This window comes from Lygodium microphyllum, chromosome 29 (assembly GCF_053477565.2).
Source record: "Lygodium microphyllum isolate KBCC chromosome 29, Lygodium_microphyllum_v1.1.10, whole genome shotgun sequence".
Lineage (NCBI taxonomy): Eukaryota > Viridiplantae > Streptophyta > Polypodiopsida > Schizaeales > Lygodiaceae > Lygodium > Lygodium microphyllum.
In genome coordinates this window covers 60151535-60169817 of record NC_141163.1, presented here as the reverse complement: position 1 = coordinate 60169817, position 18283 = coordinate 60151535, and the positions used below count along the sequence as shown (strand labels likewise).

Sequence of the window (18283 nt, the reverse complement as noted above, 5' to 3'; positions counted from 1 at the left end):
AATCTTACCGATCCTAGCTCTAGGCAATACCATGAGAAAGGGAATCATAGATACGGGGGCAGGAGTCAATGTGCTTAGCCATCCAGTGCTCCAGGCTTGGGGTAATCCGCCTATCGAGAATACTAGATTTAATGTTACACAAGCTAACAGAATGAAAGAAAAGCCATTTGGAGTACTAAATAATTCACCATTGAAGATCACGAGAGTCTAGTTCTCCGTAGACTTCATAGTCATGAAAGGCGTGGACTATGACATCCTGTTAGGCTGACCCTAGATGTGCAACACACGTCATACAAGACTGGAGCAATGGTTTGATCTTCCTAGGCAATCAAATAGAAGCGGTAAGGGTAGAGATGGATACTTGGAAGACTACGTTAGTCTTGACTTAGATGCTATCTCAGCCATGCTAAAGGGTGATGCGCAAGTTAGAAAATTGTACGGGCTACTCACCAAGTATATTCCTTGTCATGAGGATGAGTGGGATTGGATGCACGTGCTAGCCACGATTGATCTACCATTCTTAGATAATGAGGAGTATGAGCAAGCCACTTAAGGCAATCAGTAAGCCTAGTGACATGCCCTCAGTACCAGTCTGCATGATGGCTAGGAGCTTGCATAGACAACCCAACCCTTTCATATTCCACATACCAAACAACAAGCAAGAACTCCTTGAGATCTTAGAGCATTTGACGAATAAGCTAGATGGAAACCCAATAGCCAATCTCAAGCTGCTCAAGGATCTCTTGGATGAACCCAAGTGTCGGTGGACTAAGGTGCACGACCCTGAACTTAATGTACAATTGGGCCTTAGTCATTGATGAAAAGAAAATGTCGTATCAAGACTTAGGAGATGACGAGTACTCAGATGAGGACAGTTCTAACCACGAATATGAGGACTACTACTCCTTCAGTGGACAAGAGCAAAAGAGAGATCGATATGATAGAATACAACTCTAAGGGACATGTAATTGAGCAAATATGGGTGGACTCCAAATCTCAAAAGAGGAACACTTTTAGAATCAATAGAGGAGTCATGCACATGGATTGCGATCACATGTGGTTGGAGCATATAGGAGAAATTGACTATGAGTAAGCAAGCCTGTCCAACTAAGTGTCGCACCATTATTCAGGACAAATTCACCCTCTGAGCTACGACCATCGGGAGAGATCCCCTCTTCTAGCCAAGGCGAAGAGTTTGATTCTGAGTCGCGCAAGTAAGCTCAGGCAGTGATCTCAAAATACCTCGACTGCTACCTAAGACGAGACACACCAAAGGAGACTTACCAATCCACCTAAGGTGCCCAAGGTTGAAGAAAGAACGAAAGAAATAGCCTAAGGAACCGTAAGTTGAGGAGCAAAGAAAATTGCAAGACTTGCCGAAATGATTCACAAAGTTTTAAAAAGGCGATAGGGTAGTGATCTTGCTAGGAGCCAAACGACAAGGGCAAGCGAGTGAACCAATAGAAGGTCCATCCAAAGTCAAGGAGGTTAATCTAGCTAAGCAAGGGGAGATGCCTCAGCCTATCTTTATAGCTGATGACTTGACCAAGGAGGAGGAAGCTAGTCTCATTGCTCTCTTACGGGAGTATATAGACGTCTTTGCTTGGTCCATCAATGAGCTAAAAGGGGTAGATCCAAGTGTGGTGACTCACAATATACCCATGACGCCTGATGTAATTCCGGTCAAGCAATGTAGCAACTATATCCTATGAATCCCAAGGACGCTCACGCTATCAAAGAAGAAATCGATAAACTATTGAGAACAGGATTCATTTACAAGATTGAGCGCATGGACTGGATCTCACCCATAGTGATCATACTGAAGAAAAATGGAAAGATCAGAGTATGCGTCAACTACAAGAGAGTCAACGCTACTACTAAGAGAGATAATTACCCATTCCCGTACACTGAGCATATGCTCGAGCGAGTAGCTGGTAAAGAGGCCTATAGTTTTCTGGATGACTTCTCAAGGTACAATCATGTGCAAGTACATCCTGACGATAGGTACAAGACTGCATTCGCTACTGAGTGGGAGGTCTTTGTCTACATAGTCATGCCCTTTGGGTTAACAAACACACCAGCCACATGCCAAAGGCTCATGTGTGCCATATTCAAAGACATGTTTACGAAAGAGTTAGAAGTATTTGTTGATGATCTATGTGTTCACTCTAATTGGAAGGAACACCTAGACAAACTCTGAGCAGTCTTTGAATGATGTTGATTGTATTGTCTCTCATTAAACTCCTTGAAGTGCCAGTTATGGGTAAAACATGGATGTATCTTGGGGCACGTGTTGTCAAAGAACGACATTGCCACACAAACTTTTCAAAAGTCAGGGTTATTGTCGATCTACCACTACCATGTGATTACAAGGGAGTGCAGTGCTTCTTCCTAGGCCATACGGGGATGATTAATTGTTGAGACAATAAAATGTAACTAACTAGCTCGGTTGATATTGATGGACAACCTGCTGCACTTTGCCTACAACAAATGGCACACTCTATATGTAATGATGCATTTTCAAAAGCTAGGTTAATGTATGACACAAATTCTTGAATATTATATGTAGGCTATATAGATAAAAATTTCATACTTTTTATATCTTTATTTTTGTAAAACCTTCAAATAATACATTCTTTGGCTAACATTAGACTATTGGCCCCTCATTGTCATGTAAGGTTTGTGCAAAAATGTGTCATCATGTTGCCAATCATGTATCTGTAGCTGCATGTTTTTTAGTAGCATAGATTCTTTGACATAATCAAGTTGTAATGATTATAGATTCTTTGACATAATCAAGTTGTAATGATTTAAGTACTTAGAGCTAAAGTATTAAAATGGAAAACTATTCCTAAATAAAGCCAAATGAAAGCAAAACAATAAAGGAAACTTTTGTAATGGTTAGTTACATAAGCATCCTTTTTATGCATGGGCTTTATTACTTAGCCCAAAAATTGAGTCTCAATATTCTCAGTAAAATATTTCAAAATTCAAGAAGCTAGGAGCCATATGATCATCATGCATGATTAGTGCAAGGGCTGTATATTTCTGCATTATATTATCTTCAGCACTCAATCTTACCAAAATCCCTCTCCCCCTTCAATATAAAAACATGTGCACCTCAAACACATCTTTAGCTAATCGTAACCAGTAATGTGGTAATTAATAATAAACGACTAGTTAAAAGGAGGTGATAATTTTTTGTGGATTTATGATTGCTACAAACTTACCATGATAAAAGGACCATAAAATATTAGGTGGAAATAGTTACGCAAGGCAAGGGGATCATCCACTATAATGTCAACCAAAATAAGGCTAATGGAACATCCACTAAAAGTATGGATCAAAATAGCAAAAATTAACTACACTTAAATGAACCCCAAAAGTAGTGGTTTCGATAGATTTGTAAAGTGGTGTGGCGTATCATTGGGGCTCACACTTATGCATGCCGGTGCATACATAAAATGGTTTAGATAAGAACAAGTGTTGTGGAGGATGTTGTTGGTGGTGACTTAGAAGAGGTTACTAATGTTGATAAGAGAGGGCTAGCAATGTTGTTGGAGGAGAGGGCAAGGGTTTGAAAAATTCAAGTTGATGTAATAGGTGGGGCTAGGGAGATGGTATTTGAGGGGTTGGACATGTTGAGAATGGTGGAGACCACTCTTTTGCTTCTAAAGCCTATGCTTGTAAGGATATGCAGCAATATACTAGAGAAAATTGTCCATTTTGATAGCTTTCTTGCCTCGACATGTATTGAGATTGCCCTAAGCTAATGATTTAGAGAGCCAGAGGGGGGGGGGGTGGGACTATTATCCCTCCATGTATATCTTTGATGCCTGAGCAACCTTTTGATTTAGTTTGCATACTTATGTCCATCTTTGATGCATGCAAGCAGCCTTTTGAGAGAGAGAGAGAGAGAGAGAGAGAGAGAGAGAGAGAGAGAGAGAGAGAGAGAGAGAGAGAGAGAATCCTATCCCACTTGACTTTATCCTTGAAAGGTAGCGAAGTGCAAAGCATTTAGAGAGGCATGGACTATGAGGTGTAAGAGAAAGTCTAAGAAAATAGGCTATATCAAGATAAGCTAGGTTGTGTGTGACAAAAAAGAGGGGTTGCTGTGGGTAGGTAGGGGGAGGGCCCCATATTCAAATAGAGAGAAGGATTGCTATTGATTTTTTCCTAGTCCACTCTCACCTTCTTGCTTGTCGGTCCAAAATGCTAGCATGCAATCCATGATTGGTAGGGCTAATGACTCCTCCTTGCCCTCCTTATTGCGTTAATGCACCAAGTTGAGCCACAATGCTAGCAATCCCCCTTTTCCTTGCACTCCACAACCTTGCATTTAGTATTATATGATTGGCGCAACTTTGGCCCCATTGCAAGGAGTATGTCAAACTTTGGTGGAGGCATGATGAGATGATAGGGTTTGCTTGGCTTAGGTTATGCTTTCACAAGATGCCAATGGATTCAAATATACCCATTCCATGTGCCATCTTTTAGAGTGCACATTGGACGTGTCACATTATATATGTTTAAGCTTGACCCTCTTGAGGTCCCTCATGCATTGTGCTTCTTGTTCCTTGTGCTCACTTACGCCCTCTCAACTAGCTATGGTTGCAAGCAAAACACATATCCTTCCTTGACATCTTAAGGGCAGTTTGCCTCTCTCTCTCTCTCTCTCTCACACACACACACACCCACCCACCTTTCTTTTGATTTTGATTTTGATTTTATTCAATTAAAAAATTCATAAGATTTGGGATCATTCTAAGGAGGCCATGTAGGATCAAGTTTTAGGTGTAGTAAATCTTCAAATAACAATCTAATATAGACTAGTATAGAAAATAATAATCTAGTATAGAACTATAGATATAAATTGTGTTGGGATGACTCTCTAGCATGTGGAGAGGATATCATCGTTTGCTACCTCTTAAATCCTTGTGAGCATTTGCTTTTTTTGCCAATATGAAGAGGATGAGCAAGGGGTGAACAAAACCTACCTAATTGCACACCGTTTCAGTGCAGCAGGGTTCGGGAAAAAATTTTTGAGGAAGAGGAAGTAAATCCTTTTCATCATCATCTGAGAAGGAAGTATCCCCTATTGAGACGGTATCTTATACATAAATTTAACAAATGTAACTATATTTTGAGAAAATTGAAGAGGATTTATTTCCTTCTTCCAAAGAATTGAGAAGGATTTTTGTCAAGGTGAACAAGTTCTAGGTTTAAGCGAACCTACCTTTTCCCGAGCCCTGCAATGCAGCCAATAGGTTAGGGTGGGGTTAATTCACGAGTCATGCTCACTGTGCGCCACGCGGACAAGGCGTAACAGAGCTCTTAGAATTTAGCAACAAAGATAAAGAAGTAAAACACAATGATTTTCTAAAGCATTTTTCGTGTCCAAAAGGAATAAGGCACTGTTATTTGATTTGATTTGTGGGTGAGGGTGTCTCTGCATGGCAAGGTTGTTTGACTTGGCCCAAGGCCAAGCAACGCCATCGATCAAAACAGAGAAAAAACAATTTAGAATGGGATCACCGGGGAGGCGAAGAAGGAAGGGGCTGCGGCCGGCTCCTTCAAAAACAAGAACGCGCATTCGTCCAATAGCACACTGACAGACTTCTTCCAAGAACACGTTGATAGACTCTGAACGAAGAAGAAGAAGGAGGAGGACGAGACGAAGAAGACCAAGAAGAAGAACGGAAGACACACGAAGCAAGGGCTTCAGAAGAAGCACCAAGACCGAAGCCAGAAGCAGCACACAAGAGTGCCCGCTTTGATGAAGAATCCTTCTCATCATCATCCATAGCTCCTTATCAGATTTCCCCCAAACAAGCGATAGCTATAATTTTCTTTCACACCATTTTCCCTTTCCTTTCATTTTTCGTGAGTCCTTCTTCCATAGCCGGACTCACATGCTTTGCCGTTCGGTTTCATTTTTCATAAACCCTCGCCTTCGTTTGCAATATCCTCAATCCTGTATCCAAGAATCGGAGTTAGCTCTAGCCGGCCGGCAACACAATTCGGGCATCATCCTTTAGACGATCCATCAGGGCTCTCTGACGGCAAGGGTTGATCCTCCAGAGGATACTTTGGCTTCGACAGAATCTCACCAGAGTTTTGCAGAGCAGAGCGGATCGCTTAAGACGGCAATGACTGTATGTACAAATAAATATTCTTGCTTGTTGTGATCGTCTCTCTATGTGTGTGTGTTCGTTGTGTTTGGAGACATTTGATAAAATTGGAATCATCTTTACGCAGGGGCCACGCCAATCTTCTCTATATCACACACACAAATCAAGAAATGGTTCACCGAAATGAAATATATAAATGGAATGAATGAATATGAATATGAGAGAGAGAGAGAGAGAGAGAGAGAGAGAGAGAGAGAGAGAGAGAGAGAGAGAGAGAGAGAGAGAGAGAGAGAGAGAGAGAGAGAGAAGGTGCGTGTGTGAATCAATATTGCCTTTCTGTTTGGATCGGTTAGATGGATAACATAGGGAAGTATCTTTTGGTCAAATCACAGTTATAATTGTAAGGATTCAAGATTGGAACCTTGTACACATAGTTGTACTGGCAGATTAGATATTCAATTAGAAATCATCACAGGCGGGGGAGGCATGTAGCTGTTCAAACTTTAGAAGCATGTTAGATTTGCAGAGGTTTAGGGTTTGGGCAACTCAAAGACGGCCCAAAGTTTGTTCCTTGACTTCAAGTGACAGGAAATCTTCCTTACAACTAAGTGTCTGCAATCAATCTCTCTCCCCAAACCATCCCCCCCACACGAAGCATGCAGAGACATCTTTATGCATTAATACTGTTCCACAATGTTGTGTTCATTTGTTGCAAAGCTTGCCTAATCTATTTGTTATGAATTGGTATTGACTGCCTCCACATTTTTGGTTCATTCAATGCAGCAACGTCCCACTCATGTGCCAAAGTTTGGGAACTGGGATACAAATGATCACGTTCCCTTCACTGTAGTTTTCGAAAATGCAAGAGCTGGTAAAGGTGGAAATAAAATCATTAATCCCAATGACCCTTCTGAAAATCCTGAAGCTTTTGGCTTGAAAAGCAGCAATGTGTCCTCTGGGACAGAAGACAATGCAAGCATCTCCTCTAGTAAATCCTCTGGAAATGTTCCCCAGTCAGGTGGTTCTGGAGGCCATCCAAGGCCAGTATCAGCAGATGGCTCAAGGAGAGGTATGCTTGCTAGTGCAAATGGTGGAGCAGGGGCCAGAGTTGGTGATAACCAGAGCTTGGACCAGTCTCCTGGTCATTCTGCAGCCTACCATGGCCGGCTTGGAAATAGACCAGGAGCACCTGCTTCTCCTGTTTGGGAAAGGAAAGTGCCTCCTGAAGGCGGGACCATGTTTGCACCAGCTACTCCGGGAAGATCACGTCTTCACCCAGGATCAAGAGGGGAGGAAACTGTGAGTTCATAAAACTTGTGTTCTGCTTTCATTTAAGCTGATTGGAAAAGTATTCTACAGTTGAGTGGTCCTTTTCATTGTCAGCCCGTGGTGTTCTATAGACTTTAGCTGTTCAAGCCATTGCTTGTGTCATAGTAAGGTCAGTGATTTCACAAGTTACCAAAATGACATAACAACTATTTTGTAGTACATGAAAAATGGTGGTGATGATTTATTTTCTTTATGTGATACATGAGATGTTGAATTAGGTTTGTGAATTCCATCTGCCTGACTAGGAAATCACTGGTGTAGATTTTATGTGTCTTTTAGATATGCTGTTTATACATAAAGCTGAAAAGTTTTGGACTTGGGTTGCAAAGTACATCCAAAATCTGGTACTGCAATTTGACAAAGTTACATTACTTCTATCCAGTTATGAGTTTTTTGACATATGCCAACATGATATCTGAGTTATGAGTTCCTTTTATAATTTTCTCTGGTTACAAATTTTTTGACTAATGCAAGCATGAAATCTGTATCGGCCTTTGAATTATGCTTGTTTTATTTGGATTCCATTTTTGACTTCTCTTATGGCATTCAGTGTGTTCTGATCTTAATGTCTTGGTTGGAGTTACAAGGGCCACCTGTATCCATTCCTAACTGCTGCTACACCATCCTTTACTTGTTTGGCTTTTATTTTGAGGGGAAGATTTTTGAGCTGTTACTCTGCTGTTCCTGGCCATGGTTCTTAAAAATTTCCTCCTTAGAGATGTTACAAGCTGAAGCCTGAAGGAAATCTAGATCTCTTGAAAACGGACAAAAAGAAATCTAGATCTCTTGAGAACGGACAAAAAGAACTGCAAGTTTTCCACCATTCCAAGGCGCTTTATTTCATATTAACACAATGCCAATGCATGGGTGATGCAAAGGATAATGCAAAGTGTCATGCTCAAATAGAATGCTATGCACAATGCAGTTGTACCACTTGAGTAGTGTCCTCATGGGGGAATTGAAACCAGGTGTCCTTCTCGGATAGGTTGGTAATTAACTTGATTTAACAACAATTACAACAAGCATTAAATTCACAAAACTGAAATGAACACTTTACCGTATAGATTGTGGACATGGGAACATCTGGTTGACTGTTGGTCCCAAAACTAGTGCCTCTTGCAGTATTTCTTTAACTTGAATTGCTTCAAATCTGTAGTACACTGAGATGTAGGCTGCGCTTTCTACGAATTTGAACTCTTTGGGCTGTTAGGAATGACCAGCAGCATATGGACTCAAATTTCCTCTTGATTTTGGTACAATTTGGGTATAAATTGACCGAGAACACTTCCATGTGGACCAATCTAACTATGGATGTGAGATCCCCTTCAGATGTGCTGTAATTTCTTCAATTCCAGCACTCGGTTTGATCATTGGGCTTCCAATTTATGGGCATGCTTTTAGTGATGGATGAGAACTTGTTTAGGGTGGTAAGGGAAATTGCTAACAGGAGAGGTGTATGTGGGAGGCACATGCTGTGGGTGGTCTATACGACAAGGTAAGTTTCTTGTTCGGTACTCATATTCGAGACTTGTGTTGAGGTGATGTGTAACTAGCCTGCCTCCTCAGATAGGGTGGTAGATAACCTCATTAAGCACTATTTACAACAATTAACAAATTCACAAAACTGAAAAGTACACTTTACCATATAATCTTGGACATTGGACACTGTGTTGGCCCCAAAACTGGTGCCTCTTTCGGTATTTATTTAACTTAATTGAAGAAGAAGTTGATATACAATGGGATTCTCCCAATCCTTTTCGGTATTCCAACTCCCCTTGCTGTTCAAAATGACTAGCAAGTCTTTAATCTGATTTGTCCCTTGATTCGGGAAATCAATTGGCCTTCACCCGCTTTGATAGAGATGGAAAATGCCCCAACTCTCTCTCTCTCTCTCTCTCTTTCTCTCTCTCTTTCTCTCTCTATATATATGTGCAGCGTGCCGTGGCACCTTCTTCTTATTGTGATGGGGAGAGAAAAACGATGAATCACAACCCTGGGGGGGGGGTGATGGGCGTGGTATGGATTGGCTCTCTCTCTCTCTCTCTCTCTCTCCGCTATGTGTTTTTTTCATGGCGGCCATGCCAGTGAACCACCTCGCAATCATGGGGAGATGGTCTAGAGAGGGGAGAAGGGATCGATGCCTTCAAGGCTTTTCCTCCCTATCCACTTGTTGTTTCCCATCTACTCTCTCTCTCTCTTTCTCTTTGTCACGATAGGGAGAGAGGTAAAAAAAAATTGAACTCATTAACATAAAACTTTTATCCCCACCTTAACATAAAATGTTAAATGGATTGTAAAATGGGTTCATGCATAGGAAGAAAAAGAGTACTTTCCTCTTGATTTTGGGGTGCGTACGTGGGGAAGATGAAGACACAATTGATCTAAGTGCGGAGATAATATATCCTTTTGTTTTTTTGAGTCCATTTGCAAACTAGTAAAGATGTACGAAACGGTAGCGGGGGTGACAATTAATGTTTAATGTTGGAGACATTATAGTCTACAATAGTGAAATGCTTGTAGCATCTAAATTGGTATGAAAATTCACCATATAAAGGAATTATTTGTTGGTCCCTTCACTTGAATAGGCTAAAAACAGCTTCAGCCTTGTAGAATCCAAGTCTTGGAGTTTTCAATTTCTGGCACGCTTCTCGAGGTTGCTGCTAAACCCTAATTTTTGCGCAGATTAGGGTATATAGCAGAGAAATCTGAAATTTCTCAGCCTTTGGTGATCTCAATGTTATAATCTTCGGAGAAAGGTTGTAGAAAGGCTGGGAGATGAGAGAGAATGCTGAGGAGAGAGAAAATTCAGACTTTCTTCGCGAAGAACTGAAGAAAATTTGTCATTTATTGCTGCTGCCGTGTCTCAACAGCTTGTAGATGCTGTCACCTATTGTTAATTGGTCTTCTCTTGCCCCTGGCTGCCTCAAAAGATCCTCCAATGGCTGCAAATCAGACCGACACCTCTTCATTGCTTGCTTTACAACCCTGGTCTCCTTGGCGGGATTGGATATTTGTACTACTTAATGATTTCGTGACCAGGTCACCTAATCAGATCTATCATCAAATGGTCGAGGTCAAGAGATGGGTCATCACTGGAAAGGCCAATAAAATATGGCATATGCGAGAAAGCAAAAAGAAGTGGTAGGAAAGATTTCTTCAACTTTGGAAGTCTAAGATTTCTTATCAAGGCAAAGTTTTCATATGGCGGTTGCTTATTTGCTCAACAGATTTGGAGTTTTGTTTCCCATGTGTGGTCCTCAATGACTCAACAGTAGATATCAGCTCGTTTGTGGATTATGAGAAGGATTCCTTCTATGTCCGCCTTGCAATCAGATCATTCCTACCTTTTCCGTTTCCTTTGTTGGACAGCTGTGTGGCATATTTGGTATACTCAGAATGCCTTCATTTTTGATTCTACCTCGGGTATCCATGGTCATGTGGTCCGTGTTCATGGTTTATTGAGAGGCAGTTCTCCTCTATGGTTTCAGCTGGCTTGGTTCTTCTTGACATTGCTGCTCCTTGGCTTGATATTGTTCGCTCCACTCTGGTTGTCCTTTTTGTGTGATATTTGTGTGTTATGGTCTCAGAGGCCTTTTGGCTTGATTTATGTTTGTTTTTTTTCCTTAGCTAACTTAATGTTCTGATGTAAATATTGCCATTTAATTCAATTATTCTCACGAAAAAAAAAGAGAGGGCTTTGGGGGTGCACGCTTGAGGTAGGGTGGTTGTTGTAAAGTTGTGCGTGGCAAGGTAGATTGAATCAAGTTGATGGGCTGCATGGCATGAAGACACTTGTGTGGCGAGAAAGGTAGGCAGCCAAGTGGTTTTACTTGTCATGTTTTGTTGTGATGCATGTGGTGCCACATGGATAAGGGGTTAGTCGAGGTTGACTCACTCTTGTGAATAATATTTTCTCTCTTTGTTTCAAGGTTTTTGTTTGAACCTTTGGCTTTATTCCTAAGCTGGCCCCTAAGCAAGTTTCACTAGCTGTCCCTTGCTTTCATCCCTCCCCCAGAAAAAGTAGCATTAAATGTAGAAGCCTTTTACATCGTTCTATTGTTACAAGACCTAATACTCTTCTCTCTTGAACATGTTCAGTTTGTTTATAACATTATAAAATCATCTCCCACTCTTTCACTCTCTCATGTTACCTTCACTCTCCACATTGTTCTCTTATACCATTGTCATGGCTTCTCACAGTGTACCTCCTTTTGATATACTTATTGCTAGTGAACCTCAACACATGGAGGATGCGTAGTTGGATTTTCTTGAACCCAAACACACGTACGGGCATCATCTCGAAGGATCTTCTTCCATGAAGTTTGATGTAGACTCATTTCTTGTGGGGGTTTTGCAAATTCAAATTAAAGATATGCAATGACAATTGGTTGAACTGCACACTACTCCACTTTTCATTTGTGCTTACAGCCATGAGGATGTTGCCTCTTGAATTCCAGCCCGATCCCTTTAAAGGGGAGATGAAGGAATGCAATGAGACCAACATTGACTCATGACTGGCTAAGTGGACATGATTTGCATTAGTTCGATGATGATCAGTGTATTGGATAGAGATTTTTTACAGGGGAAAGCATATGCTTGGTTGGGGGGGGGGACTAAGCCCCAAGCTGGAGACATGGGTAGACTTTCAGTGCGTTTTTGGAAGCGGTTTGTGACGGATGATTAGATTAAAAATTTTTGCGAGTTGTTTGCACTTGACATGGGAAAGAAGACCTTGAAGGTATATTCCTAAGAGTTTAAAGTTTTTTTTTTTTACAAAACAAACACTTTGGATGACATGCATGTGTTACTCTATTATGTGATATCTTTTTGGATTGCCACAACACTGCCAAAACGAGGTACTCTGCAGCCCTTTTCATTCTCTAGAGGACGTCTAAAGGTAGTCAAGAACTTTGACATTACTTTGGTTGCGAGTAGAGGCAGCCGATTGATAGGTGAATCCCATTAGCTACCTCCATCTTCAAGTCGAAGAAAATTTCTACCTTGGTAGCAATTATCTTGAGGACATGTATTTTTGAAACCTCACTTAACATTTGGATTAATTTTTAACCACATAGTTAAGTAAATGTTGCACGTGAGGTGTAATTGGGGTTAAAGTCAATCTACGAGCTCGGGACCCGAGGAAATCACGGGATGTCAAACATAAGAGTTGCTATAAGTTATGCTACACAGGTACTTAGTGGTATCTAGTGCTAGTTGTTGGCTTAGGTCATTCATTTGGCAATAAGTGTCAATTGGTGACACTAAAGAAGTGGTGTTTAATGGTACCTAACGCCAATTTGATGGTCAAAGATGGGGTAGAGACACTTGGGAATGGAAGTTGCCTAACCAATTTAATTATTGGCTAGCTAGATTATTTTTCAGGGCATTGAAATAATTAATAGATTGATTTTCAATATTTAAAGACTGAAAATTAATATAGAATTATGGATAATGCTAGAAAAACCATTTGGAAAGGCTGCACTTGTCAAAAATGCCCATGCAAGACTGAAAAACGTCTGTAGAGGCTGGAGAGAGGCATTTTAGTGTATTCGGCTTGCAAGACTGAAAAACCATTTGGAAAGGTTATCACTTGTCAAAAATGCCTATGCAAGATTGAAAAACGTCTTTAGAGGTTGGAGAGAGGCATTTTAGTGTATTTAGCCTGTAGCAAGAGAGAGGGAGGAGATGCTACTGGTCTAATTTGCAGCCATTGGAGGATCTTTTGAGGCAGCTAGGGGTAGGATAAGACCAATCGACAGTAGGTGGCAGCATCTACAGGCTGTTGAGATAGGGCAGCAACAGTAAATGACCGAATTTCTTTAGTTCTTTGCATCTACAAGTTGTTGAGATAGTGCAGCATCAGTAAATGATAGATTTTCTTCAGTTGTTTGTGAATAAATTCTGAATTTTCTCTGTCCTCAGCATTCTCTCTCATCTCCTAGCCTTTTTTCAGTCTTGGTCGAAAGATTACAACATCTAGAGGATGAGAAATTTCAGATTTTTCTATTGTAAACCCTAATCTGCAGCAAAAATTAGGGTTTGAATTTTTAACATTTTTATTTAACTGCCATTAAGGCTTATATGAAAAATACTGTACTCTGGTACTTGCAGTTGTGGGCATGATGACCATTGCATTGATAGGCAAGGACATGGGCATTGGACATGCACTGAATAGAGCCTGGTCTTGGGGCACAGAGGTAGGATCAATGAATTGGCTCAGAAACTTTGAAACAGCAAGATATTGGGGTGATGGGGACACATGGCTTTACATTCTCAAGCTCAGTAGATATTGCAGGAATTTTATCTTTATTGGTATCCTGTAATACACAAAAATATTTCCCAAAAGTCTTGGTAGACACACCAACTTGTTCAAACTTGCACCAATACCTTGTAGATGCTCCACAATTATTTACAGAAAGCAGGAATAATATGCAGTTGTTGTTGAGAGCCCTCCCCCAGCACAAAGATGTGGAGCCAAACACAGAGTTGGGCAGCCTTTATGGGCTGAATTGCAACAAAACGCAGCTTGCCTGGGGCAAATGATACATGCTTGGTCACCCCTCTGGAGCAGAAATCACAAGTACTGGTAGCTTCTGAGAGCTGAAATTCAGCAGGATCTGGCTATTCAATTCTTTCCTAATGAAAACACACTCTGGGATTTTATCTGTGGATGCAAAACCGCAGCAAAGCATAGTGGGTTGTTAATCAAAACAGCAACATGGGAACCTCCAGTAGCTTGCCTTGCAGGAATGGCTTGGAGACAGCTTGCATGGATAACGCATGCCAGTTTCTGGCTGACTGGGCTGAAATGCAGCAGGGAAAGCATAAAATTTCAATGCACAACATTTTATCACAAGTTTCAGCAGGAATGGCTTGAAGACAGCTTGCATGGGTAAAACACAGCAGTTTTTGGTGGACTGGGCTGAAATTCAGCAGGGAAAGCATAAAAATCAATGCAAAACACTTTATCACTAGTTTTGGGATGACAATGTCATTTGCAGCCTGCAGTGCAGTTGGAGGCAGGAAATGAATGCTGGGAAAAGAGATGGAAAAAAAAAGTTGACATGTGCATGGATTGATACACTGCACGAGGGGTGCAAGCATTGGAAGTGAGGCACTGGGAGAGACTGGAATAGCTGGCTCGCTGCGAATGGCATAGGTGACTATAACGTGCATCTGTAGAAATTGTAAGATAAACTGGCTCGTCCGAAGTAACATGAACAGGGTGGACCACACAATGGCCACTAAAAATAAAGAGCCTAGTGGACAAGCACTTGATGTCCCCACTGACTTAGTGATGTGTTGCCCAGGTAAGTTGGCCACAGAACTGGATAATGTTGGATCTTGGCTCCAAGATCCTAATGCTATCTTAAAGGCAAATCTGGGTACAGAAGCTCAGCGATAGGTTGGAGGAGTTGATCTATTTGAAGATGCATTGGGCTATTCAAGCATATGCTAAATAGCAGGTGTCATTAGTCTTTCTAGATATGTAGGCATATCAACTGGAGAATCAAATATGAACCCAGCTGTTTGAACAACAAACTACAATGCAAGCCCTTTGTTTAGGGGAGCATGAAACGATGATTGCAAGCATGCACACACATTTGTCTGTCTGAAATAGCCTATCCCATTAGTGCATTAATACTTATTGACTTCCAACTGAAACCAGACACAATGATGTTCATCACAAATGCCATTTGCCCCATACAATATCATTCTAACTATGTGCTTTATATCACTACTTCATTATATGTTTAGGGTACCTTCATGTGAGTAATGAATCCAGGATGTTTTGTTATGACATGTGCTTGCAGCATAAACTACTCGAGTTGCTGAATGATTTTTGTTTCCAACTGTGTTTAACAGCCAGATAGGAGTCCGGCACTTCCTAAATTTGGTGCCTGGGATGAAAAGAACCCGGCATCAGGAGAAGGGTTTACTTTCATCTTCAATGAAGCACGCAAGGAGAAGAAAAGTGGAGGACCTGTTCGCATACCAGCTTTGCAAGCAGAATCTCCTGCAAGGACTGATGAGGGATTAAGACAACCACATTATGCAAACCATAAATTTGCAGCTCAAAAGAAGGCTTCGGTAATTTCACTTGGTGCATAGCAGATCTAGTGTTTCACCAATTTCTGATTGCTTTGGTGTGTTGATTTTTCCTTCTTCATTTGTGTTACCAGGCATGGGCATGCTGCTTCTATGAACCAGCTGTAAAGTAAAGCTTGAGCAGCTCTGCTTTGGAAAAAGCAATACAGATGTAGCTCATGTGTTGATCTGTTTGGGTTGGTCTCATCCCTACACGAGATGAGGGTTTTTTGAGTCTTAGGTATTCCATTGTATGTGCAATGTGCTATCCACTGAATATGTGGTCTAGTTATGAACAGTCTATAGGAACTCATATGTAATCTAAATGTGAAGTTTGGAGTTGGAAAAACGAAGGTCCCTTTCTGGCCCTTGTTAGAACATCTGGAACACTGGTGAGAAAGAGAGGCTAGTGCGGCTGCCTCTAATGTTTTCAGCAACGAAAATTGGTGTATAGAGGTTATAACTTTTTAAAATTATTTTGGATAGGCAGGTGATGTGATTGTCATCTTTCATTTCTATTCTTTTCAGTAGCAGATGGTATTAAAACCTGTAGTGAGACTGTTTTTGAATTATTTTGATTCAAGAGTCCAGTGGCATTGCCCAGTAGTTAACTTCTATGCTAATGTGAAGCCAGCTGTAAAGGGATTCTGTTGAGCGGTGGTCGTTTTGGCAGTTGTTTTGAATGAGCAGACTACATCTATGATGCTTATAGGCACTCTGCTAAGCATGACATTACATGTGCATATCTAATGTCATGCTTACAGGCACTCTGCTAAGCATGACATTGCATGTGCACATGTATATACATGTAAACCTCTTTATGTGGTATGAGGTCTAAATATCTAGTGCTTTTTAGAAGATCCAATTTATTGTGAAACTGCATAAATTGCGGTGGGAATCATAAATTCATGAAGGATTACTCTATTATTTGTTGAATGGTATAATCTTTGCGCTTTCTATTGAGGTCAGTTTGCGTGCTCTATTGAGGTCTACTTTGTTTAGCATGCTCACTTAATGTTGCAGAGTTTGCATAGTAGTCTGGAGTGAGCCTATTAGTCGTCTATAGATGGTTGTAGTGGCTTACTATTGTTGCATCAAGTGGAATTGGAGCAAAGGGGTTTGAGTGCTGGCCCTTTGTTGACTTAATACATTGGTGGTCCTCCAACAAAATTGCTTGGATTGGATTGAACTGTCACCTAGTTGTGTTCCATCACTTCTCATTCTTGCACTTGTAGTGCACAGTGTGGTACATGGTGCATGATGGTGTTCTACAATTTTGGTGACCATAGGCAAATTGAACCATGGGGGTAGAGGTTAGCAATTTTGAGCACTCCCAAGCTTGCATAAGCTCTTTAAAGCACAAGTGCTCGTATTCTTGTCATGGAGGATGTAAGGGAGACTTTCAGGATTTGAATGAGAGGGCAATTTAATTTTCATAAGAAACTTTAGAGGTAGACTTAGAAGCCACATTTTTATTTGTAGCTTCTTTGTGAAGAAAGCACTATAGCTCTGCATTTACGTTCGAATTTATTGTATATTCAATTTCTTTATGTATTTCAATTTGCACATTAATGGGTAAGAAAGAAAGCTTTATCAATATTCTTTAAGGCACCTCATGGGCATGCAGGAATTGCACCATATGTCATCGAATATTCAAATACAATCTATTTTGGGGTGCTAAAAACATAAAACCAACCTAAAAACTACATTGTTAAAATAATCAAACCCTAGCAAAAGAGACCCTCTTTTGACGGGTGCTTAAAATCCCTGAAGAGCGTTTTCCGCATAATATAATGCCCACTTTCCTTCTTTCCAAGGCACATTTACCTTGGTGATCTCTTTTGCCTTCTCTTGGAGCTCATTTGGTGTAATCTCCTCTATAATCCATAGCTTGGTGTCCTTGAGTTCATTATCACACTATTAGGTAAAGATTTCAAGGCTACTAGGATGTATTTGTGTGGAGATGCCAAGTTTTGGTTCATGCTCACTATACTATAGGTACATACCAAGCTCCTATTAAACAAAGATTTGTGCCAAAGAGGAAGCCAACCTATAAAATGAAACGAAAGCACTGCAAAGCAAGAGTTGGACAAGATGGATGCAACAAAACATATCCAAAGTGGAACACATGGATCAATTACTTTTAACTAGTCCCTCTCTTACAATGCTCCCAAACATTAGGTCGTGAACTCCTTTCTCGACTGTAAATATATTCCTATTGGTCCATATTGCCCTAGGTGTAGTGGCTCTAATAAAATCCATAATCTTAGGGTTTCCTCAACCATTTTCCCCTTGTCCCTAAACAAGGCCGTCTTGATCCTAATATTGGCATTCAAGCTTGCACCTACCATCCAAACTTTCACTCGTTTCCAAATAGCCTATGTCCACTGGCATGATACATGGGGATATGGTCTCTTTTGCCTTGATCCACATTTTACACCACGGTTGGATGCTTTTGAACTTCCCTAGCTTATCCTTGGTGTTAAGTTTCTTGGAGAAAATCTTCCACCACAAAAGGTTGAGTGAAGGGAGTACTTGACCAAACCTTTCTAATCCGGGCTCTAGATGCCTTCCAATGTTCTCGAGGGGAGTGGGTCTCTCACTCCGTATGGACTTCGAGAAAATTTATCATCCTTGTGTCAAAGTCACGTTTCCCCTTAGCTAGCAAAGCCTTCTTGTTTCTACTTGTATGAAGTAGCCTAATTGGGTTGAACACCCTATAGATCTTGGCAATT

General features: G+C 40.8%; 1 protein-coding gene across 1 annotated transcript; it reads left to right on the top strand.

The window, feature by feature from the left end:
* The first annotated feature begins 5442 nt into the window (after positions 1-5442).
* Positions 5443-16042, top strand: LOC148010688 (RPM1-interacting protein 4-like). The gene is made up of 4 exons (XM_087671436.1): positions 5443-6155; positions 6915-7430; positions 15327-15551; positions 15644-16042. Exons 1-4 carry the CDS (start codon positions 6150-6152, stop codon positions 15680-15682), a joined length of 786 nt encoding a protein of 261 aa, XP_087527562.1. The 5' UTR covers positions 5443-6149; the 3' UTR covers positions 15683-16042.
* Positions 16043-18283: the final 2241 nt, after the last annotated feature.

Excerpts from the sequence above, each read along its gene's own strand:
- LOC148010688 (XM_087671436.1), top strand. Across the intron at positions 7,431-15,326 it reads GATCAAGAGGGGAGGAAACT|CCAGATAGGAGTCCGGCACT; the intron begins GTGAGTTCATAA and ends TGTGTTTAACAG. Across the intron at positions 15,552-15,643 it reads CAGCTCAAAAGAAGGCTTCG|GCATGGGCATGCTGCTTCTA; the intron begins GTAATTTCACTT and ends TTGTGTTACCAG.